The sequence below is a fragment of the Danio rerio genome, chromosome 18, assembly GCF_049306965.1.
Source record: "Danio rerio strain Tuebingen ecotype United States chromosome 18, GRCz12tu, whole genome shotgun sequence".
In the NCBI taxonomy this organism is placed as follows: Eukaryota; Metazoa; Chordata; class Actinopteri; order Cypriniformes; family Danionidae; genus Danio; species Danio rerio.
Window position 1 is genome coordinate 42,614,223 of NC_133193.1, and position 17,900 is coordinate 42,632,122.

Below are 17,900 nucleotides of genomic sequence, written 5' to 3' on the forward strand. Positions count from 1 at the left end.
CTAGTAGTTAATGGCATGAATTTTGGCCTAAACTAAAGTATTACCAGTAAACTTTATATTTACCTTAACAGTGTATCTGCATGTAAATAAAAAACACTATAATACTGAGTACAATTTAATTTACCTAGACATCAGTGTGTATTTTACAAACCATAAATATTGTTTTGCTAGTTCTTACAAATATTTAAATGTCTGAAACCTAAAATAAATCTTATTTACTGAACATTCTAATCACACCAGTGTGATCGTACGCATCTAAGGGTTAAAGGCAAAAAAAATTAAGGAGACAAATAGCCCCTTTCACACAGTGATACCGGTACATATCCATAAAATTTCCAGAACGACTTTACCGGTAAATAAAAAAAAAGCGCTGTTCACACAGGCGAGGACATTTTTGGAATGTTTCCGGAAAAGACTATTTACACATCCATTCCAAAAAAACGGTAAATTCTGTCATCATCAACCAGAAATGACCTCTAAACAGCTGCACTTGTATTTGTAAACAATTGACTACATTACAAACTCTGTGGATGAATAAGTATTGTAAACAACTTCGATGAAAATATATGGAGGAACACTTTCGCATGTCAAGATGTACATAATATGTGTGTGTTGACGCTCACTCCTTCACAGGCACACGCGACAAGAAACTGAAGGAAGATGACCTTGAAGGTAAACAAACAACGGCTTATCATAAGCATCTTATCTATAATTATTTACAAAGTTGGCATTAATAAGGAACATTTAAACTTTATCTGATTAACATCTAGCAGCTAAATGTGTCTGGAAAAATATTCAAAGGCTTTTATTTTCATAAACCGCGCGGACGTGAATGCGTCTGACTGTACTGATTGGCTAAAGTAGACGTCTCGCGACAGCACGTTCTAGACGTGCTCGTGCTCTTTCCGGCAATCTTCCTTCTATGTTCACACATTCCGGCATATTACCGGTAATGTTACAACTTCTCTTTCCGGAAAATAGCCGGAACGAATTTACCTGTATTTTTAAAGGGGGCCTGTTCACACATGCAGACCTTTCCGGAAAATTACTGGCAATTTTCCGGAAAGGTCTGTATGTGTGAAAGGCGCTATGGTCACTGTGTTGAATTCAGGCATTTGTTTCACAAAACCTTTGTGTAAAAAAAATTGTGCAATTTGACAATTCGTCAACATGCCTTCACATTATACAAACCCACAGGTCAGAGAACTTAGCAAACTTTAACTTTGGGATGCACAAGCTCACATTTCAGTCACTTCACATGTGCATCAATCAGAGTCAATTGAATTAAAAAAAGAACTGTTGTATATTTGTCTCTTAATCATGTTAATCAGTAGCATTTAGCTTGGCAAAGTAGTCTGCAAGAAGCTTCTTCACTGTGTTCGGTTTATCAGCTGTGAATGAGAACAGAGTTGAGGTGATGACGCAGGTCTGCACCTTGGGTCGCTCGGACTGTCTGCGGTTTACTCCACTACCTCCATAAACGCTCTTATCAGCTCAATACAGACTCATCAAGAGCTGTGTTGAGACCAAGACTCACTGTTTGTGTTCTGCTGATAACAGCCAAAACAAAACACTCAGTAGCTGCTCTTCATCTGTGGGAATGGGACCATCACGTACGTGCTTCATTGTCTGTCTACTTACAGATGCTGGAGTTTTTTTTTTTTTTTTTACTTTTTATTTTACAGACTATAGTCAGTTGGACCATGAATAAAGTTTTGGGAGTTCTTATGTTTTTAATGTAATGACAGTTATATTGAAGGTTTATAAACAAATCCTTGCAATCTCAGAATGATTTGAAAATTGTGATTTAGTGGAAGCAAGAAAATGTCAGTCTATATAGTAGACTGCCTGTCTATATATGGAAAAAAAAAAGAATAAATCTCAGCTTCCCTGAATATGTTAGGTGGGTAGTTGACAAATAGGCAGTTTTGTTTTATAAAATACTATTTTTTTAAATATATATTTTTTATATTTATGTAGTTTGAAGTCATATGTTTCAGAAAATATAAGGAGTAACTAACAACTTTATCAGTTCTTTTTGCTGAACTGTTCTGTAAAAACATCCTATGGGGTGACCTCAAAAAAATGAAGAAAAGCATGTCTTAATAATGTATAAATGGTGTGAGATCATTGTTAGATGTTAAATGGAGACGGTCATTGTTAGAAACTCATCTTTATATAGTGCCATTTATTTTTACAGGGAATTCTGAAAAATATATATATTTTTCATGGCTAAAGAATAAATAGGTTTGCCAAACCAAAGGACAACAAAACTAAATTTTTTATAGTGGTTCCAAAATGGTAATCTGAGATAAAAACTTAATAGGGGGCTTCTGTCACATGATCTTAAATGTGATGTGTTTTCAGTGAAATTGGCAATTTAAAAACTAGCATATAGTGTCACATCCGAGAACATGGTTTTCAGTGACAAAATGCATCACAAAATGTAATGACAAAATGTAATGACAAAATGTTTCACTAAATATGTTTTCAGAAATACATGGATTAACTTTTTTTCCATTTATATTTAAAATAGCCACTTGTAAAAAAAAAAAGGCCTGAAGTATTTATTTTTACGATTTTTCCATTTTCTTTTTTATTTATAAGAGCTGTAATTTATTGAACTATGCTTGAGACAGCCAAAAAAATAATAATGAGGTACATCGAAGACAAAAAGATTTAACCATTTACTGCATTTTAAATTATGAAAATACTAATTCAATTCCTTTTTGTCATGTGTGACAGTTAAACATAAACGTCATGTCAACAACAGGTTTGAGTAAAATGTTAATATTTGCAATATTCTAAAAACATCTGATAACATTTTTTTCAAAATACGTATATTAGATTAGATTAGATTCAACTGTATATACAGTTGAAGTCAGAATTATTAGACCCCTTGAATTATTAGCCCCCGTTTATTTTTTTCCCCAATTTCTGTTTAACGGAGAGATTTTTTCAACACATTTCTAAACATAGTAGTTTTAATAACTCATTTCTAATAACTGATTTATTTTATCTTCGCCATGATGACAGTAAATAATAATTTACTAGATATTTTTCAAGAGCTTGAAGTGACTTTTAAAGGCTTAACTAGATTAATTAGGTTAACTAGGCAGTTTAGGGTAATTGGGCAAGTTATTGTACAACAATGGTTTGTTCTGTAGACTATAAAAGAATACAAAAACTTAAAAGGGCTAAAAATTTTGACCTTTAAAATGGTGTTTAAAAATTAAGAAATGCTTTTATTTTTGCTGAAATAAAACAAATACAACTTTTTCCATAAGAAAAAAATATTATCAGACATACTGTGAAAATTTCCTTGCTCTGTTAAACATAATTTGGGAAATATTTAAAAAAGAAACTAAATCAAAGGGGGCTAATAATTCTATTCTATTATTATATATATAATTTATTATTATATAATAATTTATTTAGTTTAAGTGTATGAAAGTGTTTAAGTTAAATTAGTTTAGTTTTAAGTGTGTTTAATTTTTTTTTATTATTATTTGCTTGCAGAAATGGATAATTCAACAAAAAAAAAAACAAAAAAAAGTTGCAACTGAAAAATCTGATATTTCACCAAATGATGCTTTCTTTAAAACATTTGCATAACGTTCTTTATAAATGAATACTAATATGGAAAAATTTTATCTTGGCAAAACATGCCATCTATAGTATTTACACTCTAAATGACAACATTTGCTTCTAAATCTAATAGAAATGACATCAGAACAAAACAAGATTTATCTGTTTATCTATTCACTTACCTATTAAAGATTTAAACATTATATAACATCTTTATAAAAAGAAGAAATATATATATATATATATATATATATATATATATATATATATATATATATATATATATATATATATATATACATATACATATATATATATATATATATATATATATATATATATATATATATATATACATATATATATATATATATATATATATATATATATATATATATATATATATATATATATATATACACATATATATATATATATATATATATATATATATATATATATATATATATATATATATATATATATATATATATATATATATATATATATATACATATATATACATATATATATATATATATATATATATATATATATACATATATATACATATATATATATATATATATATATATATATATATATATATATATATATATATATATATATATATATATTTTTTTTTTTTTTTTTTTTTTTTTTTTGTGGAGTTGTGTACATTTAAACCCAAAGTAACCAGGACTGTTTTCCAATTTCTCATATGTCGCACTGTAATGCAAACTGATGTACATACCACACTGGCTCCCATGCTGGTCTGCCCGGTTCCCAGCCAGGGCATGGAGGAGGACGCTGCCATCTGTTGGGGGGCAAAGGGACCAGTGCTGGCCTGGGCGATGTTGGTGTGAGACGAGCGGTAGTCGACATCATCAGAGCTACACAGATAAAACAAGATGCTCATAGCAGTCGCTTCACATCTGTGAGGTGAATGAATTAAACACACGCAGACAGGTGACAAACCTGCGGGACTCCTTGTCAAAGTCCTCTCCGATCCAGGTGTATGGCTGAGCTGCGACCAGTGTGGACACATCCACTTCCTGAACATCATGAGTGGACGCCAGCACTATTTCATTAGTGTTAGCCTAAGAGAAAGAACACAAACACCAGTTGAAAGAAACGACCACTTTATATGCGATACAAGACAAGAGTAAAAAAAAATTGAAAGTATAAAATTGAAGCAAATCAGACTATTCTCAAAAACACATGCACTTAATACACTTCATTCAACATGTACACATAGACATCACCTACATAGTATATAACTGCAGGTTAATTATGTTTACATGTATATAATAACTTTAACTGGTTACTGTTTTACTGGTTTCTGTTTACTTTTAGTAACTAGTTAATTAGTTCAAATTCTTAGTAACTAATAAAGTTATGGTAACTAATTACCTTAACTGATTTTGATTGTAATGCAATAGTGTGTGTCTTTTGTAAAGCTGCTTTGAAACAATTTTTTGTGAAAATAAAAACTTGAATTGAAAATAACATGAAAAAGAAAAAGAGATTAAAACTGAAACCCGGCGTCATGGTGGCTCAGTGGTTAGCACTGTCACCTCACAGCAAGAAGGTCGATGGTTTGAGTTCCGGCTGGGCCAGCTGGCATTTCTGTGTGGAGTTTGGATGTTCTCCCAGTGTTGGCTTGGGTTTCCTCCCCCACAGTCTAAAGACATGCGTATAGGTGAACTAAATTAACTAAAGTGTATGAGAGTGTGTGTGAATGTGAGTGTGTATGGGTATTTCCCAATACTGTAATTTGGTTAGAAGGGCAACCGCTGCATAAAACATATGCCGGAATAGTTTATAGTTCATTTCGCTGTGGCGACCTCTGAAATAGAGACTAAGATAAAGGAAAATCGTGCTATTCGCGCATAAATAACCATGTGAACATTTGCGTTTACCTGCTTCATTCACGCATCAAACCCCGCTTCATTTGCGCATCAAATTTACTTTAGAACAGACGCGGATTTGCGTGATGGGCAGGGCCTCTGTCTGCCCGGTGACTCTAGCTTTGTTGCTAAATGGCTAACATGGATTTTATGAAGAAAATAACAGTGTTTATGTGCTTTATGAAGGCTGAAAATTAGCATCGATACGTTTTCAGAGGTGCATCCAGCTCTGTCAGCTTATAAACTCCTCCAGAAACTGAACCTGGATGACGGAGGCTTTCAGTGGTGGTTCTGACTGAGCCGAGCCCAGTTTGATGAACTTTTTGTCGGTGTCGGCTCGAGGATTTCCCCTGGGACACCGACAACAGGCGAAACGTCACAATCACGCCCCCACAAGAGCAAACTCCTAACTGGTAAACGCGGCGCGAATACCCGCTGAAGTTCAGATTTTCGAACTCAAACGATTCACGCGTTAAGCGTTTCGAACGCGCAAAACGCATTCAATTTGTGCGTATCGCGCCATTTGCGCAATTCACGTCGCACCATTCGCGCCGCAGGATGTCTATTCGTGCGTTTGCATTGACTTAACATGTAAATCACTTGTGCTTGACGCGCGTTCCGCGTCTGGTGTTAACGCAGCAGAAAACTGAAACCCATTTATGGACAACCCATTATTTACCACAATTTGCCAGTTAAAATGTTCTGAAAATCATCAATTATGTTATTTTGTACAAATATTAATGTTTTCAGTCATTGAAGAATGCAAGTACGAATAAAAAATTAAACAATGAATTTCACTAAAGAAAAAAAAGACTTAGAACAGGTAAAAGGGGCAGCACGGTGGCGCCGTGGGTAGCACATTCGCCTCACAGCTCTAGAATGTTGCATATGTATGCGATTTGGGATGCGCCTTATTATTTTAAGCTTGCTTTGGAAGAGCAACTCTGTAGTTTTAAATGTCCATTGAAGTGCTTTGAAATGTGCAATTTTTTTAATCTCAACTGAAAAAAAAAAGAAAGGGTAGAACATAGTAGCTCCTCCTCTTTAAAAAAAAAACAAAAACGACCAATCACAAGTTGTTCTTATAATGGCTTTGCCAGTGAGAGTTGTTGAGAACAAGTGCATCAAAAAAAAGTAAATAATAAGCATATTAAAGGGGGCGGAGCATGTCAGATACTAGAGAGCATTTGATTAGTCAAGATTTGATAAGAAACTGAAATATAAGGTGACATGATAAAAAAAGATCCATTTAGGCGGAAGTGACAAATTTAAGGTGTTAATATCAGTTTGTATATTTCTAAACACAAATTTTGTCACTGTTTTGGAGCACACTAACCTATAGGTATCCTTAAATCTAACATCTAAAAAAAAAATCTTTTAAGGGCCCTTTAAAAGTTAGAAATGGTCTAACCTTGTTAATGGCAAATGCCATGATGATGTCTGATTCCTTGTGGATGACTTTGGCTTTTCCTCCGGGGTAACCCATATCAGCCTCCACCTGTAAAACAACATGCACAAAGACACACTCATGTCAGTACTGTTGTTTTTGACATCATCTCACAATCACATCCACACACACACCAACAGCAGCAGTAGCAGGAAGATTGCTGACATGCAGTCGAGACCATGTACACACCTCCTCAGAGGACAAAACAAGAATTAATCGCTGTTATTTGCTTGACCTTCTAAACAAGGTGTCTGAAGCGGTTCCGTCTGATTGGTCAACCGCTTTCAGCGACATCGGCGGTTAGTGAGGAAGAGCAGTGCCGAGCCAGACGAGTTAGGGGATGTGAGGAAAGAGAAGGACATATGTGTGTGTGTGTGTGTGTATGTGTGAGTGTGAGAGGTCACAGCAGGTTAACAGAGGACAGAGGCCCAAAGATTTGAGAGGGTTTCACAGAGAAGACGAGTCCCGTTTTGTGTCTCAGTACCTTGCTGGTTTTGCGAGCTCCAGTAACGTAGTTTTGTATGAGGTGGTCCACATGATCATCTATAGACTACATAATACACACCACAACACACGCACACACATTAACAAACACCAACGTCACAAAACACATGCACGAGTGACAAACAGATGGAGGAAAAAAAATACAAATGAAACACGGAGCAAAATGAATCTCATCTGAGCTCAGAAAGAGAGAGATGGTCTTGAGTTTACATGCATATTGCCCTTAGCATCTGTGTACTTACCCTTAACATTTACAATGGCTACTTTCAATATTCATTTATTATACAGCTGTTTCTCTTTAATATTAGTTTGATTTGTTACTATTTTGGGCTTTGGAATTTTACTAAAACAACAACAACAAAGCCTGTTGTTTTAATTATTGTTTGTTAGGACTGCCAGCTTTTTAATAAAAGAAGGCAACAGTATAGGAAAGATAATTTCAGCAATAACTGATGATTAGAATTGTTGTAAACTCTCTGATTATTACACAATATGTTAACTTAACTGTAAATGAATCATGTTTAATGTGCTGATTCTGTGACTCATGACACTGTACAGACATTTCCATGTACTGAATCAAAGTCACAGCAAGTAGTGGACCAAATTAAGTCAATACCTTTGTTTGATTAATATCACAGTTTGTATTGTTGTGTATTGTTGGTTGACTATGGTGGTCTTATAAATCTTTAAAATAGACCTTTTGGTAACACTTTATAATAACTACACACTATGATTCAACTAACTCTACATTAATAGACGTTAGTAACAGTTTATAAATACAGCTACAAATGCTGTATTCTTGATTTATAAGTAAATATATAATTGTATTTTCATCCTTTGGTAATGATTATTTTTTCATTACTTAATTAAGTATTGCATTATTTACAAACTAGTTATTTAAGAATAGTTGGTGCTATTTTAAGATAATTCAGAATGCGGAAATAAATAATTAATGAACTATTCAAATTAACATTTATATTTATATTTTATTATTCAGACATATACTAATAGTTAATTTGTATATTATTACATGCTTTATGAAGTCAACTTCATCCAGATTTGTGACCTTATCTAAAGTGAGGACTATTTACGCTTTATAAATACCTTAAAATGCCAATTAAAGGCTGTTATATTCTAAACAAAAACAAAAGAAAATAAATGACTTTATTAATGTCTATTCATTTAAAGATGCACAAATGAAACTGTATTAAGTAAAAAATAAATCTTTGCAATTTTATGTAAAATAAAATTACAGTACTGTTTAAACTTTGCTAAATAACTTTGGAATGTTGTATTGTTAAATTAATATATTGTTGTTGTTTCATCCAATTTTTATTTAATTGTATTTATTGCTAATTGTATTTTGACCCTCCTGTTATTCAGCAATGCAAACTGAACCGTAATGGCTCTATGTATAATATGGACAATGGACCTTTTTCTGTCCATAAAATTTTGCTTATGTGTCCATCACATAACTTTGGTTCCACCTCCTTAATTAAACTACACTAGCTCCACTACTTGTCTTACTTTTGTATCGTCTCCCTCCTCTCTTTAATTACCTCACTCTGGCTCCTCTTATTCTGTACCTAAAAAAGACCTGTTTTGTCATATACCCCAGGTGGTTTAAAGCAGTTGCAATGATTGCGTCATGAGATTCAACACTCTTACTAGTTCACTAGACACCCATCGTAAGATAAGAAAAGTGCTTAAAAACCTCTGACACTGGGAAAATTTGATCTCAACGGCTATTAATCTGCTCTCAGTGAACATGTTTTAATTAAATAGAAATAATTTAGTATTTAATTTTTTTTTTCTCAGACAACCAAATAATGGCTGAAATCAGATAGTGTGAGCTGAGCTTGACACCATGTCCTAACTATACATGACGTGACACTGCGACACACAAAAAGGCATCTTTTACAGCATTGTAAAAGCTACAGCAGATAGTTTACCTCAGATCTAAAAAATAAAATAACTAGCAAACATAACGTTAAAAAAAATCAATGTTAGAACTGTGACTTAATTAAATCCAAAAAACATCAGCCACTCAGCCTGTACTTTTATTAATATTAGAGAGGTTTTATATGAATTAATTTGATTACAAACCTTACCATTTTATTTTTTTATTATGCTGTGAGTCTGAATGGCTCTGGTACTTACATTTTTCTGTCATGTCACATCTGGTGCAGAAAGCCACATTGTTTAGTATTTTATCTTATTACATTTAGTAACATTTAGTTTCCATCACACTTTGTTCACTTCTTGTTTTTTATCAATCTTAGCCTACTTCAATCATCACCTGGTCTTGTTTTACAATCTAATATATCTCATTTTGTAACATGCGCTGCCCCTTTAAATCTCAGTCCGCCATTAGACCTGACCCATTTATTCTGTCAGTGTCTGCTTCTGTATTTACCTCACTCTGCTTCCTTTTCTTAGTGAAGATGTACCGAATCATAGTCTCCTGAAGCACTTCCTGTTTGACCAAGAAATGCCACAGACGGCGAGCAGGGAAAGACAGATGGTGCTTTGACCTGAGAGAAAAACAAAACAAATCATAGTCGCACACATATTTATACTAGGCCTGAATTTTTGTTCTGTGGGATATTTTGTCACAGGAATTAATTTGAAAAACAGTATTATTGTCATTTTGAGATCCTTTTATGCCACTGATTATATAATGAAACAGCAGCATAATGGGCGAAACAGTGGTGCAGTAGGTAGTGCTGTCGCCTCACAGCAAGAAGGTCGCTGGTTCGATCTTTGGCTCAATTGGCGTTTCTGTGTGGAGTTTGCATGTTCTCCCTGCGTTCGCGTGAGTTTCCACCGGGTGCTCCGGTTTCCCCCACAGGCCAAAGACATGCGCTACAGGTGAATTGGGTATGCTAAATTGTCCGTAGTGTATGAGTGTGTGTGTGTGTGTGGATGTGTGTGTGGATGTTTCCCAGAGATGGGTTGCAGCTGGAAGGGCATCCGCGGCGTAAAAACTTGCTGGATAAGTTGGCGGTTCATTCCGCTGTGGCGACCCCGGATTAATAAAGGGACTAAGCCGACAAAAAAATGAATGAATGAATGAATGAATGAATGAATGAATGAACAACAGCATAATTATGTGAATAGCTAAAAATTTTCAAGAGGAAAAAATCATTCTTAAGGTTATTTAGATTCTGTAATTCGATGTTAAATAAGTGAATGTCCTATTGTAAATGTTGACACAGGTGAGGTAGTATATAAATGTCCTTCTAAAATGTCTGTTTATTTGTGAATATACAGTTGTAGTCAGAATTATTAGCCCTCGTGAACTATTAGCCCACCCCTAATTATATTGATTATTGTGACAGGCATAACTTAAAGAGTTCAGATGCAAAAACGTCTTAGTGTTGTCTGAAATTTCTGTCAAAAATGACCATTTTTCTCAGCTTTGTTTATGCTGAGATATTTTACTTTAAAGACCAGCAAAAGGACTAATTTTTTGCCATAACAGTGATATTACTGAACATACACACAGGAAAAAATGTTAAATTTAGAGGTAAATTTAAGGGTGCTTTCACACCTGCCTTATTTAGTTCGATTGAATCGCACTAGAATTCGTTTCCCCTTTTGGTACGGTTCGTTTGGGCAGGTGAGAATGCAGCAATCGTACTCGAGTGCGCACCAAAAGCGGACCAAATAAGCGTACCTAGACCTGCTTGAAGAGGTGGTCTCGGTACGCTTTCAAACAAACCCTTGAGCGGTTTGTTTGTGGTGAGAATATGATTCGTACTAAAACAGGTCCAACCGCAAAAAGTACTGCACCTTTTGGACCAATTCAGCTGCCGTAGGCCGATGCACTGTGCATTATGGGATATAGAGGAAAAATATTTGTTGACAGCGCCTTACCAACAGAGAGAGAGAGAGAGAGGGGAAAACATTACCTGATGGATCGTTGGTAGTATTTCCGCAAGATGAGCATGTCGCAGTTTAGCTAAATTAATTCACGCAGCCTCCTGAAGTGACGAGCGATGCATAAAACCCTGTTTTCCAGCCGCGACCGCGCTTCATTCTCGAAATGTATAGTTTGTTTAAAGCAGGCAAAAAAACAGTCAGCGCAGTCGTCCCTCCATAATAAAAAGTGACATTTTGTGTCTGCCGGTTTGTTTACTTGTGGGAGTTCATTGGCATTTTCCCGCACGTGAATTCTGACCAATCAATAAGCAGTTTAGGAAATATGTTCAACAACATCTGGCCAATGAGAGATGTGGATTTTGTCAGATGAGTGCATTTTGGTTAGTTTTAACTGGTTCGGACCAGAGCCAGCAGTGTGGTGTGAAAACGAGCCAAAGACGGCAGAAGATGCAACAATGTATCATTTATTACCCTTGGTGCGGATCAAATTAAGCGAACTACAGATGTGAAAGCACTCTCAGACAGCATTTAGAGGTTTTTGCATCTAAACTCTTCATTTATATAATTCTTTAATGATTAAATGGTTTAACTGCAATTCAGAGCAAGTACTCACTTAAACGGTGTGTTCTCTGGCTCCAGCATGGCTTTGTGTCGGAGTATAGCCGGTCCCCCACCTGCACTAAGGTCAGTGGGGTAGGTGTTGATGTAGTTTGGTGGCGGGCCATCAAACTTGTTGATCTTTTCCAAGAGAAGCTGCTCCCAGTTTTCCAAAGTCTTCAGCACAGCATTGCAGAGTGGAGATGTCACTGGTAGTTCTATGACAGGAAAGATGGAGGAAATTGAAACTCGCTGCTTAATTGATCATGCTTTGCATATATTAATAGAGGTGATGCTAGTGTTAAATGCACCTGTGAAGTCCAGTCCAGCCAGGGGCAGGAATGTCTTGACATTATGCAGGCCATGTTTGATCATCACCAGGCGGATCAGAGACCAACTAAAAAGCCCACAGACACACAGAAACATCACTCAATCAGTGAAAAATAAATAATTATAAAAATGCGTTTAATAAAATCTCTGACAACATTCAAGAAACAATTTCTATATGCAATCAATATGAAATAGCCTTTAAATCTATAACCAAACAGTCAAATCCTGAAAGCACCTAAAAAACAGGTCATATAAATGTTTTTGGTTCTTAAAGGAGTACCTGGAGATGTTGTTTGGTCCTCACACTGTTCATATTCATATATAAACACCCATTTTTCGCAATTTTAAAATGTTTGTTCCATAAACGTACATATATGACATATATTTTTATATATATGTTAAATTTAAACTAGAGATGGGCGATATGGCAAAAGAAAATATCACAATATTTTTTTTAATATCAGTCGATGTCGATATTTATCACGATAAACATAAAAACCTTATATCTATCAATCTTACAAGATTTACAGTATGCCAATCGCTTTGTTCAGCTGATTTAACTAACTTAGTGAAATGTTTTAGCTGTTTGACAATATAAATAATAATAAAATAATAAACAAAAGAGCAATCTTAATTCAGCATTTACTGTTCAAGTTTTCAACAACCAAAGACATTACAAGTTGTTGGATATTATTGTTCAACATCAGAAAAAAAAATAATAAATCCAGTTTGGAACAAGTAAAGGTGAGTTAATGGTCACAGAATTTTCAGTTTTCACATTTTAGTACAATCAGGACACCTAAGTAAACAACAACAATTAAATAAATACTTCCAATATAGACTATAATCAGAAAAAAAATATTATCTTTAGTGCAGCCATCTTAACTAAGTAAACTAAAATTAAATAAATAACTGCAGTGTAGACTAGTGAAAGATAAAAAGGCTTGTCCTCTCTAAGGGCATTTGGAATAAAGCTTTAAAGAATTAAGTTTTAAGTTCTTCTTCAAAAACAGCATAATGTCCACATTCTCAGGTGAGAAGCTTGATCTCTGTGCAGACACAGACATAGTGATGCTCATTTTTGATTAAGTTTTCATTTAGATAGATGGGTTTCCATTTAAATTAATGAAAAAATATACATATACTGTGTCTGTACAGTGTTTTTACATGACATATTCACCAGTAAAACACATTGCACTTTTGTCTAAAACTAATGTTATGGTTGCAGCCGTAAAGGTTGTATTTTTGCCTCCTGTTAGTGATGCGCATATGGCGGTTATATCTGTGGGCGCTGCGGATAAACCACGGGTCGGGTAATAAAAAAATACATTATAATTAGCTAATTGCAAGTCGGTTGCAGTTGTATAGCTGGACATGGCAGTGAATTAGCGCAAAGGCAGAGAGTGGGCTTTGCAGAATGGGAAGATATGAGAAGCCCAATAACGGAGGAAGTGCAAGAGTAGCCTACTGTTCAAAGCTTCAGTTAGAGGATTCAGAGGAAAATTTGCCATCGTCCTGGGAGAAACAAGATCGCTTATTTCCACGAGTGCAGCGCCTTGCGAGGAGAATTATTCCTACAACACGCGGTGCAAGCGAGCGCTCATTCACTGCAGTCTGCAGCTGACCGCGTATCGGAGGCGAGGCGGTGATGGCGCCTTTTTCTTTGATCTCGTTTTTTGTGTATTTTGCTGACATGATTATGATTTTCATTGTTTTTGCTAAACTTTCGTTTGGGTAAAATTATTTTGCATTACTTTTGCCCACTTTGAGAAATTTTGTGAGTTTTGTTTATATTTAATTATTTGATTTGAATGTTGTTTTTTGGCTTGGCTCTTTCTCGACAATATTGAGCTACCCTATCTCCTCAAATTCTTTTCTCAGAGTAAAGTGAATAGGGAAGATCTCGTACGACTTCCATTTTGCAAACACGTAGATAATGTATTGTTAAAGACATCAGGTAAGATGATGAACATCATCTTTATATTTATTCTATAGGGAAGAATGCAGCGCACTTTCCTGAGGGACCTTTTTTTCTTTTCATCAGTTTTTAGCGAGGTAAGAGTGGTTACTCATAAATTAGAAATGTTTTGTTATATTTCTTTCTTTTATTTGGCTTCACTATCGTCCCCTTACTCGAGTTTAACAAATTTTTGTTTTGTTTGAATTTGCTACTTTATTATATTATTTTTTATTAGTGTAAATGTTGTAGTGTAAATATCCTGAATGCAGCTTGTAGAGCAAGCATCAAGTGTTCATTGAGATGAGATTGAGATGTGTTTGAGATTGTAATGTCTGTCACATTTTTTGTCAGTCTTTTCGTTTTCAAAAATTTCTTTTCAAAAATGATGACATGAGACTCTGCTGGGTAGTTGCCCTGGTTTACCAGCACTTGTTTAGGTCTGTCATGTCTTAGCATTATTATAAGGGTGGTGTTGTTTTAAATCAGGGGTGTCAAACTCAATTCCTGGAGGGCCGAACAGTGGCGTAGCGCAAAATGCGGAGGCCCCCCTGCAGGGATCGCTGACGGGGGCCCCTGATGAAGGGGGGGGGGGGGGGTCATACGTCAATTTGCATATCACTGACGTCATCACGTTCTACCGTTTCTGTTTAACAGCCTATGGTTAATAAAGGGGTATTTATAATTGCACTACACTTTATATAAGCATGTTTATTTAACTAAATTTATTGCTGTTTGAATACAGTATATCATTATAGATGTGTAACGTTAGTGAATGTGCAGTAATCTCTCATATGAAATAAACTCAGACAAGTTCAGAAACTGTCACTAAAATATCTGTGATTGTGAACAAGAAAAGAATAAACGGTCCAATTAAATTGTTAAAATAAAGTAGAAATAGATCGGTTTGACTGTACAAGCGAAATACCTTCACACTGCCTGTGCTAAATTATTTGTCGTCGGTACGCAGAGGGGTGATCTGCTCTCGGGCTGCAGGTGGGAGAGGCTGCTGTACGAGGACTGACTGGGCCGCCTGTCAGTGCTGTGAGGCGGGGGAGGGGCCGGCGGCATCACACGCAGCTCATTGAGAAGAGTAGGGACGGTACAGTATGGACAAATGACAGTCTAAAAAATCTCCAATAACACACAAAAAAGTCGCTAGATTTGTCGCTAGGGGGGTCTGAAAAGTCGCTAAATATAGTGACAAAGTCGCTAAGTTGGCAACATTGGCTGCAAGCAATCAGAATGAAGTAGTCCACCGCTTGAGAGGTGTTCAGAGAACACAGACGTGTGAACTTTGGTTCCGACCACAGTTGTTCCCAACAGTTTATTGAAAATCACGACGACGCGGGGCCCCCTAATCACGCGGGGCCCCCCCGCGGTGCGTGCCCTGCGGGCCCGTCCGCTACGCCACTGGGGCCGAAGCCCTGCACAGTTTAGTTCCAACCCTGCTCCAACACACTTACCTGTAGGTTTCAATCAAGCCTGAAGGACTCAATTAGTTTGATCAGGTGTGTTTAATTAGGGTTGGAACTAAACTGAGCAGAGCTGCGGCCCTTTTGGAACTGAGTTTGACACTTGTGTTTTAAATGATGAAAGAGGCTTGTGGTGTTGATGACACGAGTCGTCTGCGCAGTTTGCAGTGCACGTTGCTACAGTACACAGTAGCTCAAGACTGAGGTCTAGTGACGTTTCTTGTCAACAATGTCTTTGACTCTGACCTTTTTTACCCTTTTTTTTCGTACTTTTTTGAGTACAACTAACACTGTTTGGCTGTAAACTTGTATGGCGTGCGGCATCCGGAAATGCAGGCTGCAAAAATGCTTGCGCAATGTTACCCATAGTGCGGAATTATTATCTAGCAATTATTAAACTAAAAGTCATTATAGTTTTATTGTAAAATTTTATATCGTGATAATTATCGCTATCGAATTATCGCCCAGCCCTAATTTAAACACTTACATTTAATCAATTAACAGAGGCTTTTGATGGATATATGATAGACATGAACTTGTATTTTAAATATGTGATTTGCATATATATATTTGTGTGAGAGTGCGATCAGCTAATGCTTTCACTTTTAGCTTGATTGCCTGCCTCACAGGTTTGAACTTTGGAATTTAAAAATGTAGTTTGTATTCAGTGTGCTAACAAATGTGTGTGTTTATCATGAACGCAATATAAAAGTTTAAATGAAAAAGAAGAGAGTTGTTTTCTTCTGAAGTTGTGCAAAAAATTAGATAAATATTCTCTCTGCTTGCAGTGTGTCACTTGTGTGTCAGAAAAGTGAGCGATTAAATGCATAAATACATTGTTTGATTAACTCATACGTAATTAATAGCTACTTTTGTGACTTGGAGAATCCGTGAACCGTACATCTGGGGTCTCATTTATAAGCATGCCAAATGCACAAAACAAAAGCAGAAACTTGCAAACGCCACTTCTCACACATCTTAACATGAGATGTAAGTGATGTCTAAGTTAATATTGACTTAATTAACCCTCTTTAAATCATCATATTAAGCCATAATCATTATTAAATAAATCAAAACTTATTCTGGCGTACTCTTACTTTTAGGGAGGCTTCTTTACAGACCCCAAACCACCATTTCGTGACCTCAAGTCTGAGCAACTTTATTTTACATTCTTCTCCCAAACCGCACGCATGACAAAGTTTAATATGCATTTAATATGACTTCATATGATAAGACACCCCCTAATCTGACCTGTAGGAATTTGGGTCGGAGTGTTCGGTCATCTGGGTGTCAGAGAGGAAGGCATCATCATCATCCTCGTTGTCACTAGCACCGCTCTCATCCGAATCATACAGCGCCCCGCTGTCAGAAAGAGGAAGGAAAGGCTGGGGGAAACACACAAACACACACAGAAGAATCAATGAAACACTTTAGTAGGTATTTCTTGAAATTTAATACCTTCAAAATGTCATTAAAAGGGGAAAAAAATAAACAAACAAACAAAAAAAAAAAACGCTTCATCCTATGTAAACAAGCAGAAGTTGCGATCTCACTTTGGCCACAAAGTAATCCCACATGCTGAGTTCGGGTGGGATGAACTTCTCCTTATAGGTGGGCCGCTCTACAGGAATGGGCGGAGGTGTGGCTGGAGTCTCTTTAACAGGGCGTCCCGGGACTAGCATGCGCATATTAAACCTGCGCCGCTGACGGTCTACATCCTCAGCGGGAGGAGTTGGAGGAGGAACCGCTGGAAGAGAGAGAAACAGAGAATGAGAGATTTGTAAACTACCTACAGAGCAATAAACAGAGAAAGTAGTATGTTTGGAATGGCGTACCACCTACTACTTCTGAAAGAAAGGAGCATGGAGTATGTGTACTGTGTACACAAAATACTAAAATGACATCATCTGCTGTATGGCTGTCTCGCTCCTCATTGGGTAGATCCATTCATACATTGATTTTCTTTTCGGCTTAGTCCATTTATTAATCAGGGGTCGTCACAGTGGAATAAACCACCAAATTATCCAGCATATGTTTTATGCAGCGAATGCCCTTCCAGCTTCAACCCAGCTCTGGGAAACACCCATACACTCTTGCATTCACACCCACACATACACTACAGCCAATTTAGTTTATTCAATTCACCTATAGTGCATGTCTTTGGACTGTGGGGGAAACCCACACCAACACAGAGAGAACATACAAAC

General features: G+C 36.0%; 1 protein-coding gene across 1 annotated transcript in view; it reads right to left on the reverse strand.

The window, feature by feature from the left end:
• dmxl2 (Dmx-like 2) overlaps positions 1 to 17,900 on the reverse strand; it is a gene marked incomplete at its 3' end in the record, with an annotated part of 117,798 nt that overhangs the window by 14,881 nt on the left and 85,017 nt on the right. Inside the window, 9 exon segments of the mRNA NM_001302235.1 lie at positions 4,343 to 4,481; positions 4,567 to 4,688; positions 6,910 to 6,996; positions 7,430 to 7,495; positions 9,866 to 9,983; positions 11,948 to 12,149; positions 12,243 to 12,328; positions 16,945 to 17,078; positions 17,247 to 17,440. Of these exon segments, the coding sequence (NP_001289164.1) occupies positions 4,343 to 4,481; positions 4,567 to 4,688; positions 6,910 to 6,996; positions 7,430 to 7,495; positions 9,866 to 9,983; positions 11,948 to 12,149; positions 12,243 to 12,328; positions 16,945 to 17,078; positions 17,247 to 17,440 (1,148 nt within the window).